This window comes from Phocoena sinus, chromosome 9 (assembly GCF_008692025.1).
Source record: "Phocoena sinus isolate mPhoSin1 chromosome 9, mPhoSin1.pri, whole genome shotgun sequence".
Classification (NCBI taxonomy): Eukaryota; Metazoa; Chordata; class Mammalia; order Artiodactyla; family Phocoenidae; genus Phocoena; species Phocoena sinus.
This window is the reverse complement of record NC_045771.1, coordinates 14879113-14905786: the sequence shown is the minus strand read 5'-3', so window position 1 is coordinate 14905786 and position 26674 is coordinate 14879113. Positions and strand designations below refer to the sequence as shown.

General features: G+C 44.7%; 1 protein-coding gene across 1 annotated transcript in view; it reads right to left on the bottom strand.

The window, feature by feature from the left end:
* KIAA1549 (KIAA1549 ortholog) overlaps positions 1-26674 on the bottom strand; it is a 90612-nt gene that overhangs the window by 35950 nt on the left and 27988 nt on the right. The window contains exons 10-14 of the mRNA XM_032643814.1: positions 19938-20134; positions 18095-18210; positions 6339-6541; positions 3496-3719; positions 2429-2582 (exon numbers count right to left, since the gene is read on the bottom strand). Coding sequence (XP_032499705.1) covers positions 2429-2582; positions 3496-3719; positions 6339-6541; positions 18095-18210; positions 19938-20134 — 894 coding nt within the window. The remainder of the gene's footprint in view (positions 1-2428; positions 2583-3495; positions 3720-6338; positions 6542-18094; positions 18211-19937; positions 20135-26674) is intronic.

The window sequence follows — 26674 nt, the reverse complement described above, 5'->3', positions numbered from 1 at the left end:
GGGGACACGGGTTCGGGCCCCGGTCCGGGAAGATCCCACGTGCCGCGGAGCGGCTGGGCCTGTGAGCCATGGCCGCTGAGCCTGTGCGTCCGGAGCCTGTGCTCCGCAACGGGAGAGGCCACAACAGTGAGAGGACCGTGTACCGCAAAAAAAAAAAGTATGTCTAGTATAACCTTCAAGATGAAATACTACCTAAGAAAAGGTGAGTTCCCAAAAAGGCATTATCTGTGAAGGTATATGTTTCATCGGACTCACAGACTTAGAAAACAAATTTATGGTTACCAAAGGGGAAAGGTGGGGGGAGGTATAAATTAGGAGGTTGGGATTAACATATACAACAAGGACCTACTGTACAGCACATGGAACTCTACTCCATCTTCTGTAATAACCTATATTGGAAAAAAATCTGAAAAAGAATAGATATATGGGGAGAGGCCACAGCGGTGAGGGGCCCGTGTACCACAAAAAAAAAAACAGATATATGTATAACTGAATCACTTTGCTGTACACCTGAAACTAACACAATATTGTAAATCAACTATACTCCAATATAAAATTAAAAAATAAAAATCATACAATATAAGCATTAAAAAAAGAAAATATATGTTTCAGAATTTTTAGGGAAAGAAAGTAAAAAGTCCATCTGAGGAAGAATTTCTTATTAGGGAATCTTTGAAAAATGGAGCCATGTGGGATGAAGCAGCTGACTGAGTTAGTGTTCTCCAGGGAAGGGCTTCTTCCCACCAGCTGAGGGAGGAACCTCTGTGCTTTCTGCTAAGAAAAAAAGCAAGGAGAAAAAGGGTAGTCTGGGCCACCATGAAAGAGGCCTGATTTATGGTCACTGAGAGAGCAAGGGGAGGACAGGTTATTTCCTCACAAAACTCAGTGGCACTGGATGATGGAACTCAGGGCTACTGAAAAAAGAACGTGCGGGACTGCAAAGGCTCTCCTACAGATTTGTCTCAGAGAAGGAGCCCTGGGGCTCTGGAAGCTAAGAGGGAAGAAGAAATGCTCCCCCTTCTTCTGCTCATTGGTGTCACACAACAGGATCTCTGAGATCCCGGATGAAACAAAAACGAAAGCTCCAGGGGACCATCCTGGGGAGTCAAGGGAACAGCCCTCCCCAGATCAAGCCAAACACCACAGATGCCCAAACACCTGTCCAAAAACATGGCAGTGGCTCAGGAGCGCCATCTACTGTGAGAACTGCCTGAGGTTCCCCGACCTGAGGAATTCATTCACAGCCTTCAGAAATGATTCATTCATTCTGTTGGGGAGAAAAGCAGCCTAATTTGTAGACATTCCAACCCGCGGGAATCACACCAGTCCTCATGAGCCAGTTACGAAGGGATGGTCAGTCTCAGGACACCAGAAACACAGTAAGTTCCAAAGGAAAAGCCTGGTTCTTTCAGATGATTATGACTCAATTATATTTAGCCCCAATGTCAGGATGGTATTCGGCACATATGTGTAATTATGTTTAGTGTCTCTCAGTGTTAGTTATTTGTGTAATCTGAGAGATAAAATATAAAACTCAAATAAGAAATCACTGGTTACATAAGCTCTAACTGAGTGATCATGTACATCACAAACTCCTTCTCCAAGAATGTGTTTTTGCTAATTTCTCTCTAAAAAGGATGGGTCTGTAACTTTGTCTCCAGAAGGAGAAAGGTGGTCTTGTGCAACGAGAAAGGGCTTCACCCTGGCACAGGGCTACAGACGTGCACTGTGTGTCCCGGTGCTGCCAGACACACTGGGAACGTGGGGCTTCTGCTCTGTCTTGGGGTGTCTTTGTGTCTGTATTTCTCACGGCCCCTTGGGGAGGCTGGCCCTTTCTTCCCTGCTCAGTGGGGTCTGTATGTGTCTTAATGCCGTCAACGTCTGCTTTAACACTACAAGCAACTCTGTGCCCCTTTCCTTTGGAAAAAATTGTTTAACTCCCTATTTCTTAATTTCCATTAAGCTCTTTCTTCCTTTAAAACTAGATATATATATTAGCAAATGTAATATCCTCTTAGCACTCCAAGAACAGAAGATGGGACAAAACCCTAAATGTCCCTCCTACCACCATGAAACCCAAACAACTCTCTGATGAAGGGAAGAAAAAAGAAACTTTCTGGACGCTTCTCTCTGTTTTCCAATTAACCTCGAGAAGTTGCCATTCTGAAGCCTGAGAGGACAGGGTTTGCTTAATAGGAAGTAAACACTGAGTGTGTTTCCAGAGGGCTCCCCCAGCAGCCCCTTGCTCTCTATGACTCGAGTCTTTCTTCAAAGGAAGTGCCCACCCCTTCCCCACCCTACATGCCTCACAACCTAGCTGGCCCTGGAGCATCCCCTACTGGGCATCAGCGTCACCCAGGGCAGCAGCCGTCACTGCTCATTCTTCTCTCCCTAAGAGCGACCAGAAGCAAGGCTCAACATTACGCACCGGGCAACCAATATAGGCAGAGTTGTGGACACCAGGGGGCCGTTTGTAAGTGCCGTCGCTGTCTGTGGTGATAAGTCTGTCCTTCTCAGCATCTCCGGGGCAGCCATTGACCTGATGTTTCCGGCGTGGTTTAGGAGAACGTTTTATCCTGGAGCTGCCAGGAGTAAAGAGAGTTTATCTTCATAGGAAATAACCTTCCGGCCATGGGCTCATCAACTAAACGCCAAGTATTTTCTGCACACCTAGGACCTGCTAGCCGCTGTAGTAAACACCCCACAGGATGTAAACAATGTGTAAGACACAGTCTCTGTTCTAAGAAAGCTCACAGTCCACCGGGGCAGACTATACTAAACACACGGAACAAGAGAGCATAATATCACCGCTGGCTACCTGTGGCCTGATCTAGGTCTTGAAAAATGAGTAGGATCTGCGGATGGGCAGGGAAGTGGGGCAAGTGTGAGGTGCAGGCAGGACCGTGTGGAGGGCCAGAAACAGGAATGTAGATGAAAGTTTGGGAGGCGATGATGCCACTGCCTAGGGGGCGGCAGTTCCTCTGTGCTGCTGGGCGGAGGGGGGAGCAGCTGGGTGAAAGGCAATGCCCTGCTAGGTACAGGAGCCCAGGGTCCACCCGGCAGGCAGCCCAAGCCAGCACAGGTGTGAGCAGAGCAAGACACAAACGAGAGCTGATCTTACAGAAAATGCCTCTGCATTAGGGAGCAAGGGCCTGGGAGACCAAGAGACCGAGACTCTGAGAGTGGCTGTGCGTCCGGCCGAACTGGTGACCAAGCACGGGAGGTGGAGATGCTGGGGGTGAGAGCTGAAGAAGAGAAGCAGGGAGAGGGAGCCCTGGAGCCCTCTGAGAAGGAAGGCGCCACCTTTTCAGAAGCCTGAATTCCAGGAGACACGAAACCCAGGGAGGTGCTCCGGGGCCACTGGGGTGGAATGAATGCAGCCTTCACCACAGGTGACCTCCAGGCGGGATGGCAGCCTCCCAGCCTGAAGTCGCTTGCAGAGACTTCTCCCCGCCCCCTCCACGGCCGAGCCCTGCAGCCCGGCTCGGGGCCCACCTCTTCCTGGGCTCTATGAACACAGAGGGCACACTGGCCGTGGGGTCCAGGATCTTGTCGATCTGCATCTGCGCCCTGCGGTACACGCGGTGCCGCTCCCGCGTGTCTCCCGACGACAGCTCGTCTAGCACCGGGAACTCGTAGTGCCCGCGGCGCTTGGCGCGGAGCCGGATCTTGTTCCGATGGTGCTCGATCTCCGACTTGTGCCGCAGCGCTGTCTGGATCTGGGAAACGAGACAGACGGAACATTCTGACGGTCTCTGGGACCACGCAGAGAAAGCAGCTGGGAGGCCTTCCTGCGACTCTCCTCCCCCCGCCCCCGGCTGTCCTAGGCTCCCACGAGGCCCCAAAGGGGTGACAGGGACAGGCACACCCACACGGGGCATGGGGAAGCTCCATCATCCGGAGCTGTATCCCCACACTCCACGTGGTGGGTGGGATGCGGGAAGCCGTGGTGTCGGCCCCCAAACAGGGCAAAAGAACTCAAACCCGGGAAAGAGGCCAGTGGCAACTCTGAAGATACTGAGAGACAGTGACAACTATATGTCATACGACCCGAGAAAAGAGAAAATATTTTCCATACCCAATAATATCACTACTTTAGAGATTTTTAAATTAAGACAGAGTGAAAGAAGATATTTGCATTACACAATAAAATACCCATTTACTAATGATGTTTAGTGTTACCAAAACAAGCCCCCAGCCACGAGACACCCCTCCTCAAAGAGGAAAATCGACACGTATGGAAACACATCCTCGCTGGCTACAAGGGGCCTGAACTAGGTCTCCAAGAGCTGGCTGGTTCTGAAGCAGGGGAGGGAGGGAAGTAGGCACAGGGTGTGCAGGGCAGGCACCAAGGTGCTGAGGGCCAGAAGCAGGAATGCAGATGCACGTCTGGGGGAATGAGGCCACAGCTCCGGGAGCGGCAGGTCGGCTGAGCTATCAGGGAGAGCAGACGGGGAATGCTTTCCTTCATGGAGGTGCATCCCCTTGTTTTCTAAGCCCTTAGCCCAGCTTCAGAGGACTTAACAGCAAGCGAGATGGAGACAGAGGGAAAAAGGGAAAACAAACTAGGCATCCGACTAGGAGAAGAGAGCAGGAGCAACGTCTAAGACAAGGTGGGACGCTCCTGGCCTCGCCACAGTGGACAAGGAGCCACACGCTCCTTGCGGCTGCTTGAGGGAGGGCCAGGTGGATGAGATGCTTGACAACTTCCCAGCAGGATGACTCTTACTCTATCAGGATCTAACTGTTCTTTAAAATATATGAGGTCCCCACAGGAGGACCAAGACATGCTAGGAATCTGCACCAGAACCTCCTAAAAAGAAACCATTTCCACTGACATGTATGGAGCCTACCGGTAGGTGCACCAGTACTGATAATGCTCTTGGTCTTAAGTTGGGTTTTCATTTACGCTCTATAATCAATATATATGTTTCCTATACCATATGCATGCATCAAATACATTTTAAAGATAGTAAAAGAAAAAAGTGGCGATGAGTGCTATCCACTTGTGAGGGCTGGTGAGCTTATTCTCTTCTGTTTTTGGCCACATGGAGAATGCACTCCAGGGTGCTTACTCATGGCCATGTGAGGCACATGCAACACAGGACTGATGGGGTCATAGGTCTAGGCTAGGACCGGGGTCATGCAGGGTCAGGGCTCCTGAGCATCAGTGAGAAGGGGCAGCATGTGTCACCTTGAACCCATGACGCACGTTCTTCTGGTCATGTCCTTGGCAAGGAGCCAATGAGGTGTGGGGAGGAGAATGTGTAAGAACTCTTGCTAAGACTTCTGTAAGATGATCCACTTTAAGGATTGAATTGCATCAATTATTAGTTCACCTGGCAGAACTCACAACAGCAGCAGGTATTTCTTAGAGGCAAGAAACTGACAGTCATGATGCTACCGTGTGTGCGACCCTAAACAGCATTCGTTCCACTCATGGTCCAGACCAGGTCAAACTCCTCAAGTTCAAGCTAACAGTGACGTGACCTGGCCTTCGGGTTCCCCAAATCTTAGGAGGAAAGCAGATCTAACTCACTGTTCCAGGAGTCACTGGAAATACAGTTTCTTCCCAAGACTTACCTAGACGTTTGGGGCCAGAGCAGATCTATCAGGGATCACAGAGTCTACTGTGGTCCCAAGACTACCCCACATTCAACGATTCACTAGGAGAACTCTCAGGACTCAGAATGTAAGTCCAATTTATTACAGCAAAAGGACACAAAGCAAAACCAGGACAGAGGAATGGCACATAGGGTGAGGTCTGGAGGAAACCAGGCACAGCTCCCGAGAGTCCTTTCCCAGAAAAGTCACGCAGGATGTGAACTCCTCCAGCAATGAGTTGTGACAACACATGTGACACGTCTACCAGGGAAGCTCATTAGAGACTCAATGCCCAGGATGTTTACTGGAGGCCGGTCACATAGGCACCCTCTGCCTAGCATGTACCAAAATTCCAGACTCCCAGAAGAAAGAGTTGCTCAGCAAAAATCATGTTGCTTGTACAAACAGTTTAGGCACAGCGAGCCACTCCATTCTGGGAATGGTGGGAATCTTTCCAAGATCCAAATCCCCAAACCCCAGCCACGGGCTAAGGCGGACTTTCTCAGGATAGCCACCCCCGGTCTTTAATCTGCACATCCACCAGTGTGCCTACTAGTGTCCTTGAATGGTATATGATCTAAAAACACTGAGTATCAGATTTTAAATTAAGAACATCTGTGAGCAGCTCATATCTTTAGCTCATATTTTTGACACTAACTTCATTTTTAAGCAGTGACCAAATGAGAATCTAAGGTTTTTTTTTTATTAATGTACTTTTTCATAAAACCAAATACCTCTTTGTTAATTTTGTTGGTTTCGGCCACTCGGTCGGCCAGGATGGGGTGTGGAACGGGAGGTGCCGGGATGGGCTGCATGGCGATCAGCTGAATCTTATTGGGGACCCGCCGACTGGCCTCCGAGGAGCGGGAGATCCTGTCCACATGCTCAAAGATGGAGGCTGACGAATGCTGCTCATTCCCCGAGCTGGGTGCTGCCCCTGGAACAGAAGGAAAAGCAAAATTAAGAAATAAAGTCATTGTAAAGAAAGAACAAATCATCACAATTAGGGATTTCTTAAAGAATCGTCAGATGGGCCCCTGACCAAAAACACATCCCCAACTCCATGGCAGAGTACTTGAAATGTCACCATTCGAGCTTAAATTGTCTGGGATAACTAGCGTCTCCTTCAGTCTCATTAAAAATTACAAATATCCGTAGGCAAGATATGAAAATCACTACGACATTTTGTGCCCCAAGTGGCCCTGTTTTGTCTAAAGGTGTTTCAAAGTCTTCAGTAAGACAGGGTAAAGGACAGGAGAAGCCTGACGTGGGTAGGCCAGTAGCAATTTACAGAACTTGGAGGACAACACTTATGGCAGCTCTGAATGTCCATGCTCATTTGAAGTGATATAACTTTAGTTGCAAGGTAATTACACTGTTGAGATAACAAAAGACCAGGGGATTGTGGACCTGCTGGCAAGTACTGGTGAATGATTAAGGCTTCGGGCTTCTCAGTTCTGATGAAGAAAGAAAATGAAGAGTCAGGAGAAGAAAAAGCCGCTGCCTGCATGGAATTAGTTCCCACTTTAAAAACAGATGAAGAGGGGCTTCCCTGGTGGCGCAGTGGTTGAGAGTCCGCCTGCCAATGCAGGGGACACGGGTTCGTGCCCCGGTCCGGGACCGCGGGGCGGCTAGGCCCGTGAGCCATGGCCGCTGAGCCTGCGCGTCCGGAGCCTGTGCTCTGCAACGGGAGAGGCCACAACAATGAGAGGCCCACGTACCACAAAAAAAAAACAAACAAAAAAACAGATGAAGAGAACACTGATAAATGGTTAAAAGGGTAATTATTTTAAGTAACCAGAACTGCAAAAAAGAAAAATATTTAAATGTATAGAAAAAAAGACAGAAAAACACTTTAACAGAGACTGGATCTTGGTATAATGAGTAATGTTCTCCAATTTCTTGTATTTTCTGTAACGTGGATTTTCTCTAGTCAGTACTACTTTTATAATAGAAATAATTCAAATAAACTTTAATTTTAAAAAGGCAAAGAGGGTCTTCCCTGGTGGTGCAGTGGTTGGGATTCCGCCTGCCAGTGCAGGGGACACGGGTTCGAGCCCTAGTCGGGGAAGATCCCACATGCCGCGGAGCAACTAGGCCCGTGCGCCACAACTACTGAGCCCACGTGCCACAACTACTGAGCCCGCATGCCCCAATTACTGAAGCCAACACGCCTAGAGCCCATGCTCCGCAACGAGAAGCCACTGCAATGTGAAGCCCACGCACCACAATGAAGAGTAGCCCCCACTCACTGCAACTAAAGAAAGCCCGCATGCAGCAACGAAGACCTAATGAAGCCAAAAATAAAATTAAAAAAAAAAAAGTTTTTTAAAGGCAAAGAAAGAGATGAAGAGGGGCTGAATGGATGGAAAGAACTCTCCAGTTAGACACACTAAGATCCCACATGCCCTCCCTCTAAGCCACAGGTCACCTCTAGACACTCTGGACACTGCTTCAAAATAAATGGCCAACAGGCCAAGAGAAGGAGTGAAGGCATGCCAAAACTATTTTTAAACAAAAGCCTAAGTTTTGAAACCTCAAGCATAAGTGAAAAATATACAGGTTTCCCCTCAACACTAAAAAAAGTGTTGAGCAAGAGGGCAGACAACAGAAGCAAGAACTACAATCCTGCAGCCTGTGGAAAAAAAACCACATTCACAGAAAGACAAACAAGATGAAAAGGCAGAGGGCTATGTACCAGACGAAGGAAGAAGATAAAACCCCAGAAAAACAACTAAATGACATGGATATAGGCAACTTTCCAGAAAAAGAATTCAGAATAATGATAGTGAAGATGATCCAGGACCTCGGAAAAAGAATGGAGGCAAAGATCGAAAAGATGCAAGAAATGTTTAACCAAGACCCAGAAGAATTAAAGAACAAACAAACAGAGATGAACAATACAATAACTGAAATGAAAACCACACTAGAAGGAATCAATAGCAGAAAAACTGAGGCAGAAGAACGGATAAGTGACCTGGAAGACAGAATGGTGGAATTCACTGCTGCAGAACAGAATAAAGAAAAAAGAATGAAAAGAAATGAAGACAGCCTAAGAGACCTCTGGGACAACATTAAACGCAACAACATTCGCATTATAGGGGTCCCGGAAGGAGAAGACAGAGAGAAAGGATCAGAGAAAATATGTGAAGAGATTGTAGTCGAAAACTTCCCTAACACGGGAAAGGAAATAGCCACCCAAGTCCGGGAAGTGCAGAGAGTCCCATACAGGATAAACCCACGGAGAAACACGCCAAGACACACAGTAATCAAATCGGTAAAAATTAAAGACAAAGAAAAATTATTAAAAGCAGCAAGGGAAGAACGACAAATAACATACAAGGGAACTGCCATAAGGTTAACAGCTGATTTCTCAGCAGAAACTCTACAAGCCAGAAGGAAGTAGCATGATATACTTAAAGTGATGAAAGGAAAGAACTTACAACCAAGATTACTCGACCTGGCAAGGATCTCAATCAGATTCAATGGAGAAATCAAAAGCTTTACAGACAAGCAAAAGCTAAGAGAATTCAGCACCACCAAACCGGCTCTACAACAAATGCTAAAGGAACTTCTCTAAGTGGGAAACACAAGAGAAGAAAAGGACCTACAAAAACAAACCCAAAACAATTAAGAAAATGGGAATAGGAACATACATATCGATAATTACCTTAAACTTGAATGGATTAAATGCTCCAACCAAAAGATACAGGCTTGCTGAATAATATAAAAACAACACCCATATATATGCTGTCTACAAGAGACCCACTTCAGACCTAGGGACACATACAGACTGAAAGTGAGGGGATGGAAAAAGATATTCCATGCAAATGGAAATCAAAAGGAAGCTATGGTAGCAATACTCATATCAGATAAAATAGACTTTAAAATAAAGCATGTTACAAGAGACAAGGAAGGACACTACATAATGATCAAGGTATCAATCCAAGAAGAAGATATAACAATTATAAATATATATGTACCCAACATAGGAGCACCTCAATACATAAGGCAAATGCTAACAGCTATAAAATAGGAAATCGACAGTAACACAATAATAGCGGTGGACTTTAACACCTCCCTTACACCAAGGGACAGATCATCCAAAATGAAAATAAATAAGGAAACAGAAGTTCTAAATGACACAACAGACCAGATAGATTTAATCGATATTTATAGGACATTCCATCCAAAAACAGCAGATTACACTTTCTTCTCAAGTGCACATGGAACATTCTCCAGGATAGATCACATCTTGGGTCACAAATCAAGCCTCAGGAAATTTAAGAAAACTGAAATCATATCAAGCATCTTTTCTGACCACAACGCTATGAGATTAGAAATGAATTACAGGGACAAAAACGTAGAAAACACAAATACATGGAGGCTAAACAATACGTTACTAAATAACCAAGAGATCACTGAAGAAATCAAAGAGGAAATCAAAAAATACCTAGAGACAAAAGACAATGAAAACAGGACGATCCAAAACCTATGGGATGCATCAAAAGCAGTTCTAAGAGGGAAGTTTATAGCTATTCAAGCCCACCTCAAGGAACAAGAAAAATCTCAAATAAACAATCTAACCTTACACCTAAAGGAACCAGAGAGAGAAGAACAAACAAAACTCAAAGTTAGCAGAAGGAAAGAAATCATAAAGATCAGAGCAGAAATAAATGAAATCGAAACAAAGAAAACAATAGCAAAGATCAATAAAACTAAAAACTGATTCTTTGAGAAGATAAACAAAATTGATAAACCATTAACCAGACTCATCAAGAAAAAGGAGATGACTCAAATCAATAAAATTAGAAATGAAAAAGAAGAACTTACAACAGACACTGCAGAAATACAAAGCATCCTAAGAGACTACTACAAGCAACTCTATGCCAATAAAATGGACAACCTGGAAGAAATGGACAAATTCGTAGAAAGGTATAACCTTCCGAGGCTGAACCAGGAAGAAACAGAAAATACAGACCAATCACAAGTAATGAAATTGAAACTGTCATTGAAAAGCTTCCAACAAACAAAAGCCCAGGACCAGATGGCTTCACAGGTGAATTTTATCAAACATTTAGAGAAGACCTAACACCCATCCTTCTCAAACTCTTCCAAAAAATTGCAGAGGAAGGAACACTCCCAAACTCATTCTATGAGGCCACCATCACCCTGATACCAAAACCAGACAAAGATACTACAAAAAAAGAAAATTACAGACCAATATCACTGATGAATATAGATGCAAAAATCCTCAACAAAATACTAGCAAACAGAATCCAACAACACATTAAAAGGATCATACACCATGATCAAGTGGGATTTTATACCAGGGATGCAAGGATTCTTCAATATATGCAAATCAATCAATGTGATACACCATATTAACAAACTGAAGAATAAAAACCATATGATCATCTCAACAGATGCAGAAAAAGCTTTTGACAAAATTCAACACCCATTTATGATAAAAACTCTCCAGAAAGTGGGCATAGAGGGAACCTACCACAACATAATAAAGGCCATATACGACAAACCCACAGCAAACATCATTCTCAATGGTGAAAAACTGAAAGCATTTCCTCTAAGGTCAGGAACAAGACAAGGATGTCCACTCTCACCACTATTATTCAACATAGTTTTGGAAGTCCTAGCCATGGCAATCAGAGAAGAAAAAGGAATATGAATTGGAAAAGAAGAAGTAAAACTGTCACTGTTTGCAGATGACATGATACTATACACAGACAATCCTAAAGATGCCACCAGAAAACTACTGGAGCTAATCAATGAATTTGGTAAAGTTGCAGGATACAAGATTAACGCACAGAAATCTCTTGCATTCCTATACTCTAATGATGAAAAATCTGAAAGAGAAATTAAGGAAACAATCCCATTTACCATTGCAACAAAAAAAAATAAAATACCTAGGAATAAAGCTACCTTTAGACAGGAGACAAAAGACCTGTATGCACAACACTGTCAGATACTGATGAAAGAAATTAAAGATGATACCAACAGATGGAGATATATACCATGTTGTTGGATTGGAAGAATCAATATTGTGAAAATGACTATACTACCCAAAGCAATCTACAGATTCAATGCAATCCCTATCAAATTACCAATGGCATTTTTTATGGAACTAGAACAAAAAATCTTAAAATTTGTATGGAGACACAAAAGACCCCGAACAGCCAAAGCAGTCTTGAGGGAAAGAAACAGAGCTGGAGGAATCAAATTCCCTGACTTTAGACTATATCATAAAGCTACAGTAATCAAGACAATATGGTACTGGCACAAAAACAGAAACATAGATCAATGGAACAAGATAGAAAGCCCAGAGATAAACCCACGCACCTATGGTCAACTATCTATGACAAAGGAAGCAAGGATATACAATGGAGAAAAGACAGTCTCTTCAATAAGTGATGCTGGGAAAACTAGATGGCTACATGTAAAAGAATGAAATTAGAACTCTCCCTAACACCATACACCTAAGTAAACTCAAAATGGATTTGAGACCTAAATGTAAGACCAGACACTATAAAACTCTTAAAGGAAAACTTTGAAAGAACACTCTTTGACATAAATCACAGCAAGATCTTTTTTGATCCACCTCCTAGAGTAATGGAAATAAAAACAAAAATAAACAAATGGGACGTAATGAAACTTCAAAGCTTTTGCACAGCAAAGGAAACCATAAACAAGACGAAAAGACAACCCTCAGAATGGGAGAAAATATCTGCAAATGAATCAACGGACAAAGGATTAATCTCCAAAATATATAAACAGCTCATGCAGCTCAATATTAAAAAAACAAACAACCCAATCCAAAAATGGGCAGAAGACCTAAATAGACATTTCTCCAAAGAAGACATACAGATGGCCAAGAAGCACGTGCAAAGCTGCTCAACATCACTAATTACTAGAGAAATGCAAATCAAAATTACAATGAGCTATCACCTCACACCAGTTTGAATGGGCATCATCAGAAAATCTACAAACAACAAATGCTGGAGAGGGTGTGGAGAAAAGGGAAGAACCCTCTTGCACTGTTGGTGGGAATGTAAACTGATACAGCCACTATGGAGAACAGTATGGAGGTTCCTTAAAAAACTAAAAACAGAATTACCGTATGATCCAGCAATCCCACTACTGGGCATATACCCAGAGAAAACCATAATTCAAAAAGACACATGCACCCCAATGTTCACGGCAGCACTATTTACAATAGCCAGGTCATGGAAGCAAGCTAAATGCCCATCAAGAGACAAACGGATAATGAAGATGTGATACATATATACAATGGAATATTACTCAGGCATAAAAAGGAACAAAACTGGGTCATTTGTTGAGACGTGGATGGATCTAGAGACTGTCACACACAGTGCATCAAGTCAGAAAGAGAAAAACAAATATATATTAACAAACATATGTGGAACCTAGAAAAATGGTACAGATGAACTGGTTTGCAGGGCAGAAATTGAGACAAAGATGTAGAGAACAAATGTATGGACACCAAGGGGAGAAAGTGGGGTTGGGGGGGTGGTGGTGGGATGAATTGGGAGATTCGGATTGACATGTATACACTGATGTGTATAGAATTGATGACTAATAAGAACCTGCTGTATAAAAAAAATTTTTTAATTAAATTAAAAAAAAGAAGTGTTGAGCAAAGCAGTAAGGAGTCGCAGTTGATATTGTATAGAAGGAATGCACATCAGTGGTACATACATCTTTGTACTCCCTCTCAATTTGAATTATATTCACTTGCTATCCCAAGTGATGAGAAATTATGTGCATAGTTCTGTGAACGAAGACATCTCTCTTGTCCAGGAGGCAGACTTGTCTGGATTCAGGCTATTCTCCAGCTTTCTTTCCCTGCCTGAAGGGAGCCTGACCATTTGCACAATACAAGCACAGCCAGACACCACCATTCATCCCTTCAGCTACTCAAATTACAGGCAAGAAGCCTAGAAGGAGATAATTAGCTTCATCAGATAAGGCTAGCCTTGCTAACCCAAACTTTTAAAGTGACAGCAGATGTCACAAGGGTGTCCCATTAAGCTACTGATACCTAAGGCTGAGACTGCTTTCCTCCAGGATGGTAACAAGATCAGGGTGCAAAGGTGACCAGGAAGAAAGGCCCCTCCCCCCTGCGCTGCCTGCCTGCCTGGGTCCAGGGAGCTGCAGGCCTGTGTCTGACTCCCGTCCATGCCCCATCCCACTCCCCACCTGGATCCTTGCTCTATAATTCACCAACTGCAACAGGAGAAGCAGGGGACATGCAGAAAACCCTCAACTTCTATACTGCCTGGAACCCAGCCCTTCCAAAAGGCTGAAAAGAGCAGTTTGTTATCTGTCATATTCACATATTGTATACACACACATACATATATCTCCATACATATATATAAACAAACTGGGTTATTATACATAGAAATATATATATAATACATATTATAAACACAGTTATTTTTATTGTTTGCTATGCATTGCACATTTTTTTTCAAAAAGAACTACCTGGATAATAACGACCAATGGAAAGTACAAGGGCTACGTAGAGATCAATACTGTGTGAATCCTGCCTTCAGGCAAGTAGGGACTTTGGATTAAAGTCCTTTCTCTTCAAATATTATCAAACAAACAAACAAACAAACAAAATATATATATATATATGATAGAAATTACATTATAGGATAATGTCCACAAAGCAAAACGACACAGGAAAAGGCAATCTGAATTACTGAAATACCAAAGCAACAGAACATTTTTAAAGAAATATTAATTTCATTATCTATTGGTAAATACATCACACTGCATTAATACTAAGGCCTGTGACCCACATTAGTATCCTGTGAGGCAGGGATCACATCTGTCTCTTCGTCTTCATCCTATCCTAGCATCTAACCCATCACAGGCCCTTAGTAAACATTTGCTAACTGGATGAGTAAATGACTAGCCATCTCAACTAAGTTTATAAAATTCTACTCTGGGAATTCACTATAATGAAAAGAGGAGAGTTATAATTTTTTTTTTTTTTTTTTTTTCTTTACGCGGGCCTCTCACTGTTGTGGCCTCTCCCGTTGCAGAGCACAGGCTCTGGACGCGCAGGCTCAGCGGCCATGGCTCACGGGCCCAGCCGCTCCGCGGCATGTGGGATCTTCCCGGACCGGGGAACGAACCCGTGTCCCCTGCATCGGCAGGCGGACTCCCAACCACTGCGCCACCAGGGAAGCCCGGGAGTTATAATTTATGGTCTCAATCATTTTATAAATGTGTCCTCCACAATTACTTGAAAAACTCTGATGTTACACATAGTCAAAATATTCACCCTACATTGTTGTTAAAAATTTAATTTGCTTTGCGAACTCTTTAGCATGTGCAAAAGTAAATGTCAGCTTAGTTCCTATGTGAGATTCCAGAATCTGGACTTGCTGAATTCAAATTAATGAAGTTCTAAATACTTAAAAATCACAGCCTTGCATACATGTAACCTACGGAGAGCATAAAGAAAATACTCAGCATTTAGCCATCCTTACCTACGTGGTTTATTCCTGATGATAAAGAGACAGAGAAAACTAGAATTATGCCTGGACACAGCACTGGTAGCCTGAACGTAGCTGCCTTCACTTAAGGAACATGTGTTACTCCAAACCTCAGCCGTCTTCACAACTTTGCTAAGGGGAAGCAGTGGTAATGATGTGACTTATTCTAAAACTGCAATAACTGTGAACGCAGGGACACTGAACACAGAGTGAATAATCTCATAAGGGTCTCGAAGGTTGTAAAAGTATGCATCATGGTCTAGCCACCTTCCAAAAATGGTTAGCTGGGAAAGAATAAAGTACAACCTTGAATTGACCCAAAACCAAAACAATGGTCTTTTCTCAGCTTCCATTGCAAGGTGGGCCCTGAAAATGCTGGATGACTTGTGACAGCCATCAAAAGCCTTGCCAAGGAGTCTAAAGAGACCCAGCAGCTATGCCGCCTGCTGTAGTGAGCGGCAACACCGGTCCCAGGGCAGCTTGGAGGAGGGACCCAGAATGGTTCTCAAGCAATCTTCCGCCTCCATTAATTTGCATTTCATTAGGATTTGCAACACAAGATGGATTTTTATGTGAATTACAAAATAATTTAAAGGCTATGAATAAAAATTCAGAATAGTTTTATAGGGTATTTAACTAAGTTCTAGGCAAGGAATAAAACACCTTTATGGCAGCATTAAAATTTTTAAGAAGTAAATAAAGTTTTACAGGTGAATTGATATTTGTAGTGAGAAAACCATCTTTCTAAAGCATGAAAATAACATACAAATTCTGCTGCATTTTCAAATCAAAATAGTGGCATCTGAGCTTCTAGGACCCAGGAGAACATCTAGCCCTCTTGTCTCCTTCCATGGTCAACTCTGAGTCGAGTCCCAACACTGACATGCTTACTACTTGGATTTTAAATATATGTTGAGTGATATTCGATTTTTGTTAGCCATGTAGAATATACTGGTTCTAATACTAACAGTAAGGACTTAAAAACAGGAACTAAAAGCAAGATTTTCTCAGATATGCAATTAACAGAAATTAAGAAACTCCAGAGCTGATTTTTTTCCCCAAATATTTCTTTACCAGAATCAAAATTAGATTTTAATCCTGTCTATCTGAAACAGTACACCTGTTACCATAATGCTAAATAATTTTTAAGATTCTATGAAATTAGAGCTAAAGAAAAAATTCTTTATTCTTCCCTTATTCTAAGGGTTGTTTTTTTTTTTTTGCGGTACGTGGGCCTCTCACTGCTGTGGCCTCTCCCGTTGCAGAGCACAGGCTCCAGACGCGCAGGCTCAGCGGCCATGGCTCACAGGCCCAGCCGCTCCGCGGCATGTGGGATCTTCCCGGACCAGGGCACGAACCCAGGTCCCCTGCATCGGCAGGCGGACTCTCAACCACTGCGCGACCAGGGAAGCCCTAAGGGGTATTTTTTTAACATTAAAAAAGAAACAACTGGAAGAAACTGGAAGGAATCTCAAAAACCAGCTAGTTTAATCCCACAGGAGCCCCAAAGACTAAGGGACATACAAAGTCACAAACATGACAGTGATAGAACAGGCCCTCCAGCTTCCAACCAGAATCTATTCATTTATAGAATATGGCTCACTCTGTACTGCATCTTTATACAAAGAAATTTGTGATGAAAATGTAAGTATAAAAATTACTATTAAAAATGATATCCTGGGAACTCCCTGGTGGTCCAGTGGTTAGGACTCCACGCTTTCACTGCAAAGGGCCTGGGTTCAATCCCTGGTAGGGGAGCTAAGATCCTGCAAGTGGCGCAGCCAAATAAATTAATTAATTAAAATAAAAATGATATCCTGAGGCACCCCAATTTTCTTTGCATTACTAAAACACAACCCTGAAGCATAAATAAAGCTCCAGCAGGGCTTCCCTGGTGGCAGAGTGGTTGAGAGTCCGCTTTCCGATGCAGGGGACACGGGTTCGTGCCCCGGTCCAGGAAGATCCCACATGCCACGAAGTGGCTGGACCCGTGAGCCATGGCCGCTGAGCCTGCGCGTCTGGAGCCTACGCTCCGCAACGGGAGAGGCCACAACAGTGAGAGGCCCGCGTTCCGCAAAAAAAAAAAAAAAACAACTCCAGCAAGTATAAGAGCTGTACTACCGCATTTAACAGAATCAATTCAACTAAAACCAACCTACCTTGTCATCAGGCCAAAAAATGCTCCAAGTCTACTAAGACCTATGGGCTTAGTTCTACTGCAGGGCATAAGTTTTATGACAATACTCTTTAGAAGGGGAGTGAAGTACATTTCACACCTGGCCTAAGGAGTTACAGCATCTGACAACACATGTAAATATATGCTAAACCATCTAATCACACTCAACTATTTCTGGAAGACAGATCTAGGACCAGGACCAAATATAATGCACTTGGACCTATGAGAAATAATCAACTTTCTAACAGTGACAACTGTGAAGTACTTGAACAGGCTCCCAAAAAGGTCACTGAAACCTGGATGCAGTTTTTGAGACTCTTTAGTTTGGTTCCTCCTTGTCCTTCGGAGAGGAAAATCCTTAGGAGCCGCCACTAGAGTAGAAGGTGACTGTTAACCTCAAAATATATCAGTGAATCTCTAACTTCTAGCACGCCCCCATCCCGATGCAGATACAAAAACAGTGTTAGACGGTGACAGTCAATCTGAGAAAGTCACTAAACGAAAGATGAATATTCTACTGCACGGGTTTGGGGGTTTTTTTAAATGTTCTGCATTTGAGGTAGTATAAAACCCTAGTCTATTGGAAGCTCATAATTACTTTTTTTTTTTTTGGCCACACCGCACAGCTTGTGGGATCTTAGTTCCCTGACCAGGGATCAAACCTGCAGCCCTCAGCAGTGAAAGCACGGAGTCCTAACCACTGGACCACCAGGGAATTCCCTCATAATTACTACTTTTAAAGTGGAGAACAAGAAGGGTCACAGACCACTCTGTAGGGCTCTGTGGGACTTGCCATCGGTCACCGCTCCTGGAGTCTTGTCCCCTGCTTCCCTCTCACTGGACTCTTCACTAACTGTAGAGTCAGCATCTGAGGGAGAAACTCTGCAGACACAAAACAAATACAAACATTAGGAAAAAGAAAGAAAGGTGGGGGGAAGGTCACATTCATTTGGATGTGGAAGTCAGGCTTCCAGGCAAAACTGGGAGAAATCAAAGAGTCCAAAACATTGTTTCGTGGCATGGCATCTTCAAGGAACACATTAATAGCACACGGTCACCTTGTGAAGACAGCTTAACACAGCTGACTAAATGGCTCAGTGGGCTCATTTCAACAAATGGTAGGAAACCAGGTACCCAGTGGAGGATGGTCTCCCAGCTCCCTGGGCTTGGACTGGCAGTCTGGGGCTGGCGTGGGTTGGATTAGAGGATCTGGAGTTCAAGCTTGGCTAGGCGTTAGCTGGGTCTGCAGAATTCCTAAGAAGCCAGGGTAGTTCTGCAGTCACCCCATATAACTCCAAATCTTTGGAAGAAGCCTACACTTACAACACAAAGGCAATGATTATCGCTGAGATTTGATTCTATATATAAAAAGCAAGGGTGTCACAGAACCCAGGTTGCACCAGGCTAGTGAAAATCCTTAATCAGTTAACACCCCTTCTCTTTGGGCTTCCTGAAATGCCGAGACATTCTGGTGCCCCTGAGACATGCTAAAATATGATATTAACCATGCAGAACATTAAGATGTTGTGACTAAATGTTTAGGATGAAGCTACCAGAGGAGAAAAAAAGACTTTGCTATGCTGTACTAGCATATTCAATAATCTTTAATGATTTGATTTACTCTCACTCTGCAAAGTAATTAAGCAAATGATATCTCTCTACATTATTCATCTTCTTTTGTAAAGAGTGTGTTCTAACATTCGTTAAAACTAGGCCAGAAACGCTGGAGTAGGTTTTTTGTTAAGTCAGAAATAATAAGATCATTTTGAATGTTGGTATGATCACACACTTTCCCCTTCTCAGCAGAAAATCTGGATTTAGAGTTCCAAAGCTCAAAGGAAAGCTGATAATCGGAGGCTTCAATACCAAAGCCTGAACATTCTTTGATCTAAAGTCAAGTTAATAAAACCTGATTCTGAACCGTGTCTTCACACAGCTGTAGCCCGTCTCACAGGGTCACCGGGTGATGGTAGGTAGTCTGTTAGCAAGCAGTTCTCTGTGCACTTAATTTTGATAAGTGGAATGGGAATTAACTGGGAATGGGGAGCTGGGCAGTGGGAGGCGATGAAGAGTCCATGCACACATGCTAACATGGGGGACAAGAGGAGCACATGGAGAAAAGCCAAGCAAGGCAAGAAGGATATGATGAAGGTCACCTGCAGACCAAGCCAGGAAGCCACAGCTCCAGTGGCTGGCATCAATGGGCAAGGGCAAAGCTGATACTGGCTGACTGTGTATCATAGGCCATGCATTTTTTTATACATTATTCCTAATATCACCTCCAGAGGGCCTGGCATGGTCACCCCACAATATGGACCCTAGAGCTGGTCAATCCCTAAAGAAGTTCCAGGCGGACCACCAAACCATGATGGACAGTGATTTATAATCTTAAACACTTTGGGGAAGGAAAGCACACAGGCCTCCTTTGAGAGTCCATTAGAGTGGATCAAGAGCCATCAGGTTCGTTGACTTTGGGCAAATGTTTTCAGCCTTCCAAGCTGCAGACCTGGACAACACTCACCATCAGCCTTTCTGCTACTGGAAACTGACAAATGGAACACAGAAACGCATGCTACGATAGAGAAAAATACAGAAAGCCCAGTAAGAACCTTCCTCTGTGACGGACACTCTTGGAAGGGATCTTTGCCTTGGGGCTCGGCACATCTCCGCTCTCAGAGGGCGTGGTATGGTCCTTCACAGGTCCTGGCAGCGGTGCTGGCTCGTGAATGATCAGTATATCATCTTTATTGTGCTGGCCCAGATGCTGCTTGGCAAAGTCGAAGCCCTTCACACTAGGGATCTGCAACTGAAACAGACATACACAAACACACACACACACACAGGAAGTAAATCTGAATCTGAGGAATATACGACGAGATTGTGAGGGCCAGCTTCTGATCCAGGAGTGTGCTTGCAATTCTACCCATCCAGCTCAACATGCATCTCTAAAGCACTGACCTGTGCAAGGTTTATACCTAGAGTTTGCAGAAAAGACAGACACTTGCTACAGATTCAAGTACAGGGATTAAATACAAAAAGACATCATAATACATAAGACATCATACATAATACAAAATACATAAGACATAAGACATAATACAAAAGACATCACAAGACAATCCCTGACTGCTGTCAGAGCAGCTACACAATTCCAGAGGGTGACGTGGCTGAGATATTCTTCCTAGAGACTGGGGACTTGTGCCAGGCCTCAGAGGACAGGCCAAACTTGGAAATAAAAAGAGATGGCTACACAGAGATTGTTATAAGTTGTGTCAAGGACCAGAGAAGACTTGAGGCTTGGGAAAAGATTACATTAACTGCACTAGAACGGTCAGGATATAGGGGAATGAGAGAAGGCCAGCCTGTATGTAGATGACTCCACATGCCAGCTTCTAGAGCAGAAAACCACTAAATGTTTCTAAAGAGGCAGATTTCTAAAATGCAAGCATTTAGGACAAAAGGAGACTAGTCAGAGGGCCCAACAGTACTACGTGCACGAAATGACGAAAGCCTGGGCCCAAACCTCAGCAATGAAAATGGGAAGAAATAAAAAGCTCTGGAAAATGGGAAGGAATGAACAGCTCTAGAGACCAGGCAGAAGCACACGGAAGCTGAACTCAGACTCGAGAGGCAAAGGGGAGAAAGACTCCAGTGCTGACATGAAGCTACATTCAGGGTATCCCAAACAGCAGATGTGACATTAAGAGAAAAAGGCGAGTTGCAAAGGAATGATGACAAAGAGGTAAAAAGACAGGTTTCGCTCCACACATGCTTAGTTTGAGATGGCAGGAAAAGCTCCAAAGAAAAGTAGCTCAGGGCTTCCCTGGTGGCTCAGTGGTTGAGAATCCGCCTGCCAATGCAGGAGACACGGGTTCGATCCCTGGTCCGGGAAGATCCCACATGCCGCAGAGCAACTAAGCCCGTGTGCCACAACTACTGAGCTTGCGCTCTAGAGCCCGTGAGCCACAACTACTGAGCCTGTGTGCCACAACTACTGAAGCCCGTGCGCCTAGAGCCTGTGCTCTGCAACAAGAGAAGCCTCCACGATGAGAAGCCCGCACACCGCAACGAAGAGTAGCTCCCTCTCGCCACAACTAGAGAAAGCCCGCACGCAGCAACGAAGACCCAATGCGGCCAAAAATAAACAAATAAATAAATAAATCTATAAAAAACAAACAAACAAAAAAACTTGACCTTTAAAAAGAAAAAGAAAAGTAGCTCAGCATAGCTGGAAACAGAGGACAAGCTTGGGGGAACTCTGAGGCTGGAGGTGTGACCTTGAGAGCATCTGTATAGAAGGTGACAGGTAGGGGAGTTGAGATTTTCCAAGATGAAAACAGAGCCTATGGATAAAATGTTGGAGAACATCAAACAGTTTGCGGCTAAGAGGAGGAAAAGGAAGCCAGGAACAAAATAGGCGACTTCAAAGAAAAAAGAATTTGGAAACTTCAATGTAACAGAAGCCAAGGGAATAAAGAATTTCTAGAAAGGAGTGGCCAATGGAAGTAATGGGGGCACAAAGATGAAGGAGAGAGGAGTCTTCTCAAGTGCACCCCTCACTCTGGTGGATGCAGAAGCCCTACCAGGGGATACCCGGTACCAACAGCAAACCCACAACAAAAACCCTCTGAGCCCTGCGACCACAGAGTCCAGGGTCAGCTTCTAGGCCTGTGCTAAGACAGAAAGAGGTCTGAAGAGGAACAGAAACGCGGGCAATAAAGGTGAGGCACTATTCTGGTGACACTGAAAGTGCCAGGGGTGGGTGTTAACCGTTTCCTTTATTCAAGCTTACAGAGTAGAGGAAAATAAACCACATATTAGTAGTTGTCCCAAGGGTCTCCTTGGGAGGAGCCCCACCTGCAATCCCATCGGGCTGAATTCCACACCCACAGAGTCCCATCAGTCAGAAGACAAAGGCTAACCCATCTAAGGAGCTGTTCCAGACAATATACTGCACGTAGAAGTGAAAGGTTTTGGCGTATTTGTGCCAACTTTATGCACAGATGAGTGACGACGTCAAAGGCTTCGATTTGTGATCTCTTAAGGTCTTTTCGCACTAAAAATCTAGGTTGGATGGGTAGATGGAAAGTAGCCTGCAATAATGGCTTACACCAGCAGAGGGGGACAGAACTTACTATAAATAGAGTTCACAAAGACACTGCTCAGAAACAAAAGGCAAAGACTGGCGTGCCTGTATTTTCTAAGTTAACGATATCGTGTTACCAGCAGTCTACTTCACCACACAAGGGCAGATTGTGAGTGGCACGCAGTCCTCGGCTCACAAACGCTGCTTCCCAAACAATGAGCCCAGACCTGCAGCTCCATGACTCCCCCCGACCTACCAGCCATCTTCAGCTGGGCTCCCCAAATCTCTGCGGGTGTATACCTTCCTAGGGGCATGTGGCCCTTTCAAAGGAATCAAATTCCAAACTGACAACTTCTGTATATAAACTTTTGGTTTCTCCTTTCTGAAGAATCCTTCTCCCACTTCATAGAAGCAGCACACCCGTCATCCGTGTGTCTGCTTTTACCCCAGCTGCACCTCATTTTAGCTCCATAAGGTGCCTCTAAATGAAACAATAGGGACGTCCTTGGCGGTCCAGTAGTTAAGACTCCGCCTTCCAATGCAGGGGGGTGCAGGTTCCATCCCTGGTCGGGGAAACTAAGATAACACATGCCACGGGGCAAGTAAGCCCGAGCGCTGCAACTAAGACCGGACGCAGCCAAAAATACATAAATAAAGATTTAAATAAATAAATGAAAGAATAACAGATATAATCAACAGTCATTTAATCATCAACATCACCACCTTTGCAACTTAGATGATTTGCTTTATCAAAATTGAAGGAGGAGCCCCAGATTGCCTCCTCTCAGCAAAGGTCTCCAAAGTGATAAGGGAAAAATATGGACAGCACTGCTTCCTTGGTGCAGTCTGTACCCAAATCCAGGAACTAAATGCCTTCCCTGACACGATCTCAGGTTCATGTAAGAAACATATTGTACATATGTATATGTCATAGGGAAACAGAATGTGCTACCCCCAAATGTCTCTCTGGCATGTGGATTATTTCAAGCTGAAAACAATCAAGGCCCAAAAGACTCAGGAAGAAAGTTTGATATTCCCTTCCCCCACCAACTGCCTAACAGAATACAGACAGAGGACCTACCTACTCCAGAAAGAGAGCTATCACCACTCCTCTCTGCGTCCCGTCTCTGACTGGCCCAGCAGGCATTTGTCTAGCAAACATTTGCTTTTCCATCTCCATGTGAACTGCCTTCCTCCCCTCTGAAGTCCCGAACCACCACCAACATCCTCTTTCGTCTTTAGCTGAAGGTGATATTTCAGGTGAGGGTTTTGGTCAATTTGGTGAGTTACTCAGTTCTATACATGTGTCTCTCCCATGTATACATGTTATTAAACCTTTCTGTGATTTCCTCCTGTTAACCTGTCTCAGGTCAATTTAATTTGTAGACCAGCCAGGAAAACCTAGAACATTTCTTCCTCCCTGACAATGTCAAAATGCTTCATAAATGGCAAGGCACCATGCAAATGAGATTGACAGCAATGTTACTGCTGCTGGTCAATGAAACATCAAGCACTTAATATAGTCAGCTGAGAGTTCTCAGAGACCAGATAAAGCTATAGATATACATTTAGATACAAAATTTTGTAATTCAGCAACGGGACATGACACGTGGTAGACCCTCAATAAATATCTGATGACTGAATGAATTTCAAAAAGGTCAGCTGAAGCACCAAACTTACTGGATTTTGTGGGGAACCAAGAAAAGGGTAGATGTCATGTGAAATATACATCTGTTATAGCCTTAAAGTCCTGCTGGCTTTTGTTAATTCTGACTAATATCTTTTTTTTGGTAAGTTTTGGTGTTTTTTTTTTTGCTTGTCTTTATGGAAATGCAGTTAGTTTTCTTTTATGTTTTTTATTTATTTATTATATTTTATTTATTTATTTTTGGCTGCATTGCTGTGCACGGGCTTTCTTCTAGTTGCGGCGAGCGGGGGGCTACTCTTCGTTGCGGTGCGCGGGCTTCTCATTGCGGTGGCTTCTCTTGTTGCAGAGCACGGGCTCTAGGCGCACGGGCTTCAGCAGTTGTGGCACGTGGGCTCAGTTGTTGTGGCTCGCAGGCTCTACAGCATAGGCTCAGTAGTTTTGGCACCCGGGCTCAGTAGTTGTGGTGTGCTGGCTTCAGTAGTTGTGGCTCGCAGGCTCGAGAGCGCAGGCTCAGTAGTTATGGCACACAGGATTAGTTGCTCCACAGCATGTGGGATCCTCCAAGACCAGGGCTCGAACCCGTGTCCCCTGCCTTGGCAGGCGGATTCTTAACCACTGCGCCACCAGGGAAGCCCCCTGATTAATACCTTTAAATACGTTCATTAGATCCCTGACTTTTCTCAGGATGGGTGAGTCACCTCCTTCTATAAACAATAGAAATTTTTTTGCTTACACACAAAACAAAAGCCGTCTACACAGAAGGAAAAAATTAGAGAAAACACTGTCCTCCTCACTTATGGAATTGGCTCCTTTTGTTTCATCCTTATTTTCTGGAACACTTTTTCTAGTTTTTCCAAGTCTTAAAAAAAGTCTAGAGTTAAGTTTGGCTGTATTGTGCCTCCAGCCTCCACATGCAGAATAAGTGTCAATCAGCATTTTATAAAAGGGTCACAGGGCTTCCCTGGTGGCGCGGTGGTTGAGAGTTCGCCTGCCGATGCAGGGCACGCGGGTTCGTGCCCCGGTCCGGGAGGATCCCACATGCCGCGGAGCGGCTGGGCCCGTGGGCCATGGCCGCTGGGCCTGCACGTCCGGAGCCTGTGCTCCGCAATAGGAGAGGCCGCGGCAGTGAGAGGCCCGCGTACAGCACAAAAAAAAAAAAAAAAAGGGTCACAATTCATTAGTGCCTTCAATATTCCCATTAGGACCCAGGTTTTCTGAGGAAAGACGGCTCTTTTGCTCCTTCTTTCTTTAATATATCACAGAAGAGACAGACCCTGTTGTCTGTATCTCATCGGAATATGTCGCTGACAAGTCAGGGTGGGCTGGAAGAGCAGGTCAGCCAAGTAACAGGAGAGACGTCTGATGAATTTTAAAACATGTAAGCCATAAATATAATGCGACCCAGGTGGAACACGACACAGTGAAGTCCCCAGTACTCGGGTTAGCCTGAACCCCTGGGAAGGAGCAGTTAAGATGACAAGAGAAACCACAGAGCAAATGCCCAAAGTGGCTGAATAAAAATGTGCAGCCTTGAAGAGAGAGCCATTGTTTAAGCATTTGCTATTTGATGGGTGTAGTGTGTGAAAAGTCACTACAGCCACCATGCTGCTTCCATTCAGGAGGTGAAGACAAGGCGAACCTATTGCCATCTGCGGGTCTCCACTGCAGCCCAGCATGGGGCCGCTGGTCACCTTGAGGTCTAGGAGGTAGCGAGCAGTCCTCCAAGATTCTCCCGCCCCCAGGCCACAGCAAATCACGTGGGTACACTGAAACCACCAACAGTTTAGGTGTTACCAGGATCCTTGCAGAGGGAGAGGAGATGAACTCGGCTCAGATGGAAGAAACCCTCTTGGAACTTTGCTTCAACCCATTGAGCCCCTTCATTGGAGGTTCCAAACATAGATGTGTCCAAGCCCCCCCACCCCGAGACCCCCTCAGTGGCTCCCAGGGCCTACAGCATCACCTCCGCCCCCTGACGTGTCCCATAAACCCCTCCAAGAATGGCTCTTGCCTACTTCTGTGGCCTCGGTTTTGGCTGTGCCCTTCCTTCCACTCACCTCTGCTCCATCCTTCCTGCCTGGGCCCACTTCACCTCCGCAATCTCCAGACGCAGGGGTGGCTGCCCCTTGCCTGTACTCCCTCAGTGCCCTGGGCAGACTTACGCTGCTGCGTGTCAGCTTTTAGCTGCTTGCCCTTCTTTCTCCTTTATGAAAGCCCTCGAAGGCAGGGATCGCATGTTATCTGTGCTTGTCACCCAGCCCAGCCCTGCTTGTCTGAGAGCAAGTGCTCAGTGTTTGGTGAATGAACAGGCAGTGGCTGAGGCAGCTCCATCTGGCTGCCCACAGTGCCAGCCGGCTAAGAACCAGGGTCCTAGGCCAACCAGGGGGTGTGGACTGTCCCCAGCAGAAGGAACAAGTTTCCACAGGGCCGGCAGCATCTAGCCAATGCCATTCATGTCTTTAAATAGAACCTCAACAGGGCGAGGCGGGTCCAAGCTGCAATTTTACTGGGAGCAGTAAAAAAGTGATGCCTTTGGGCTACAGATTAAAGGGAATACAGATAAAAGGAAGACATGGGTTAGGGGTTTTTTTCTTTCTCATTAGAAATTTTAA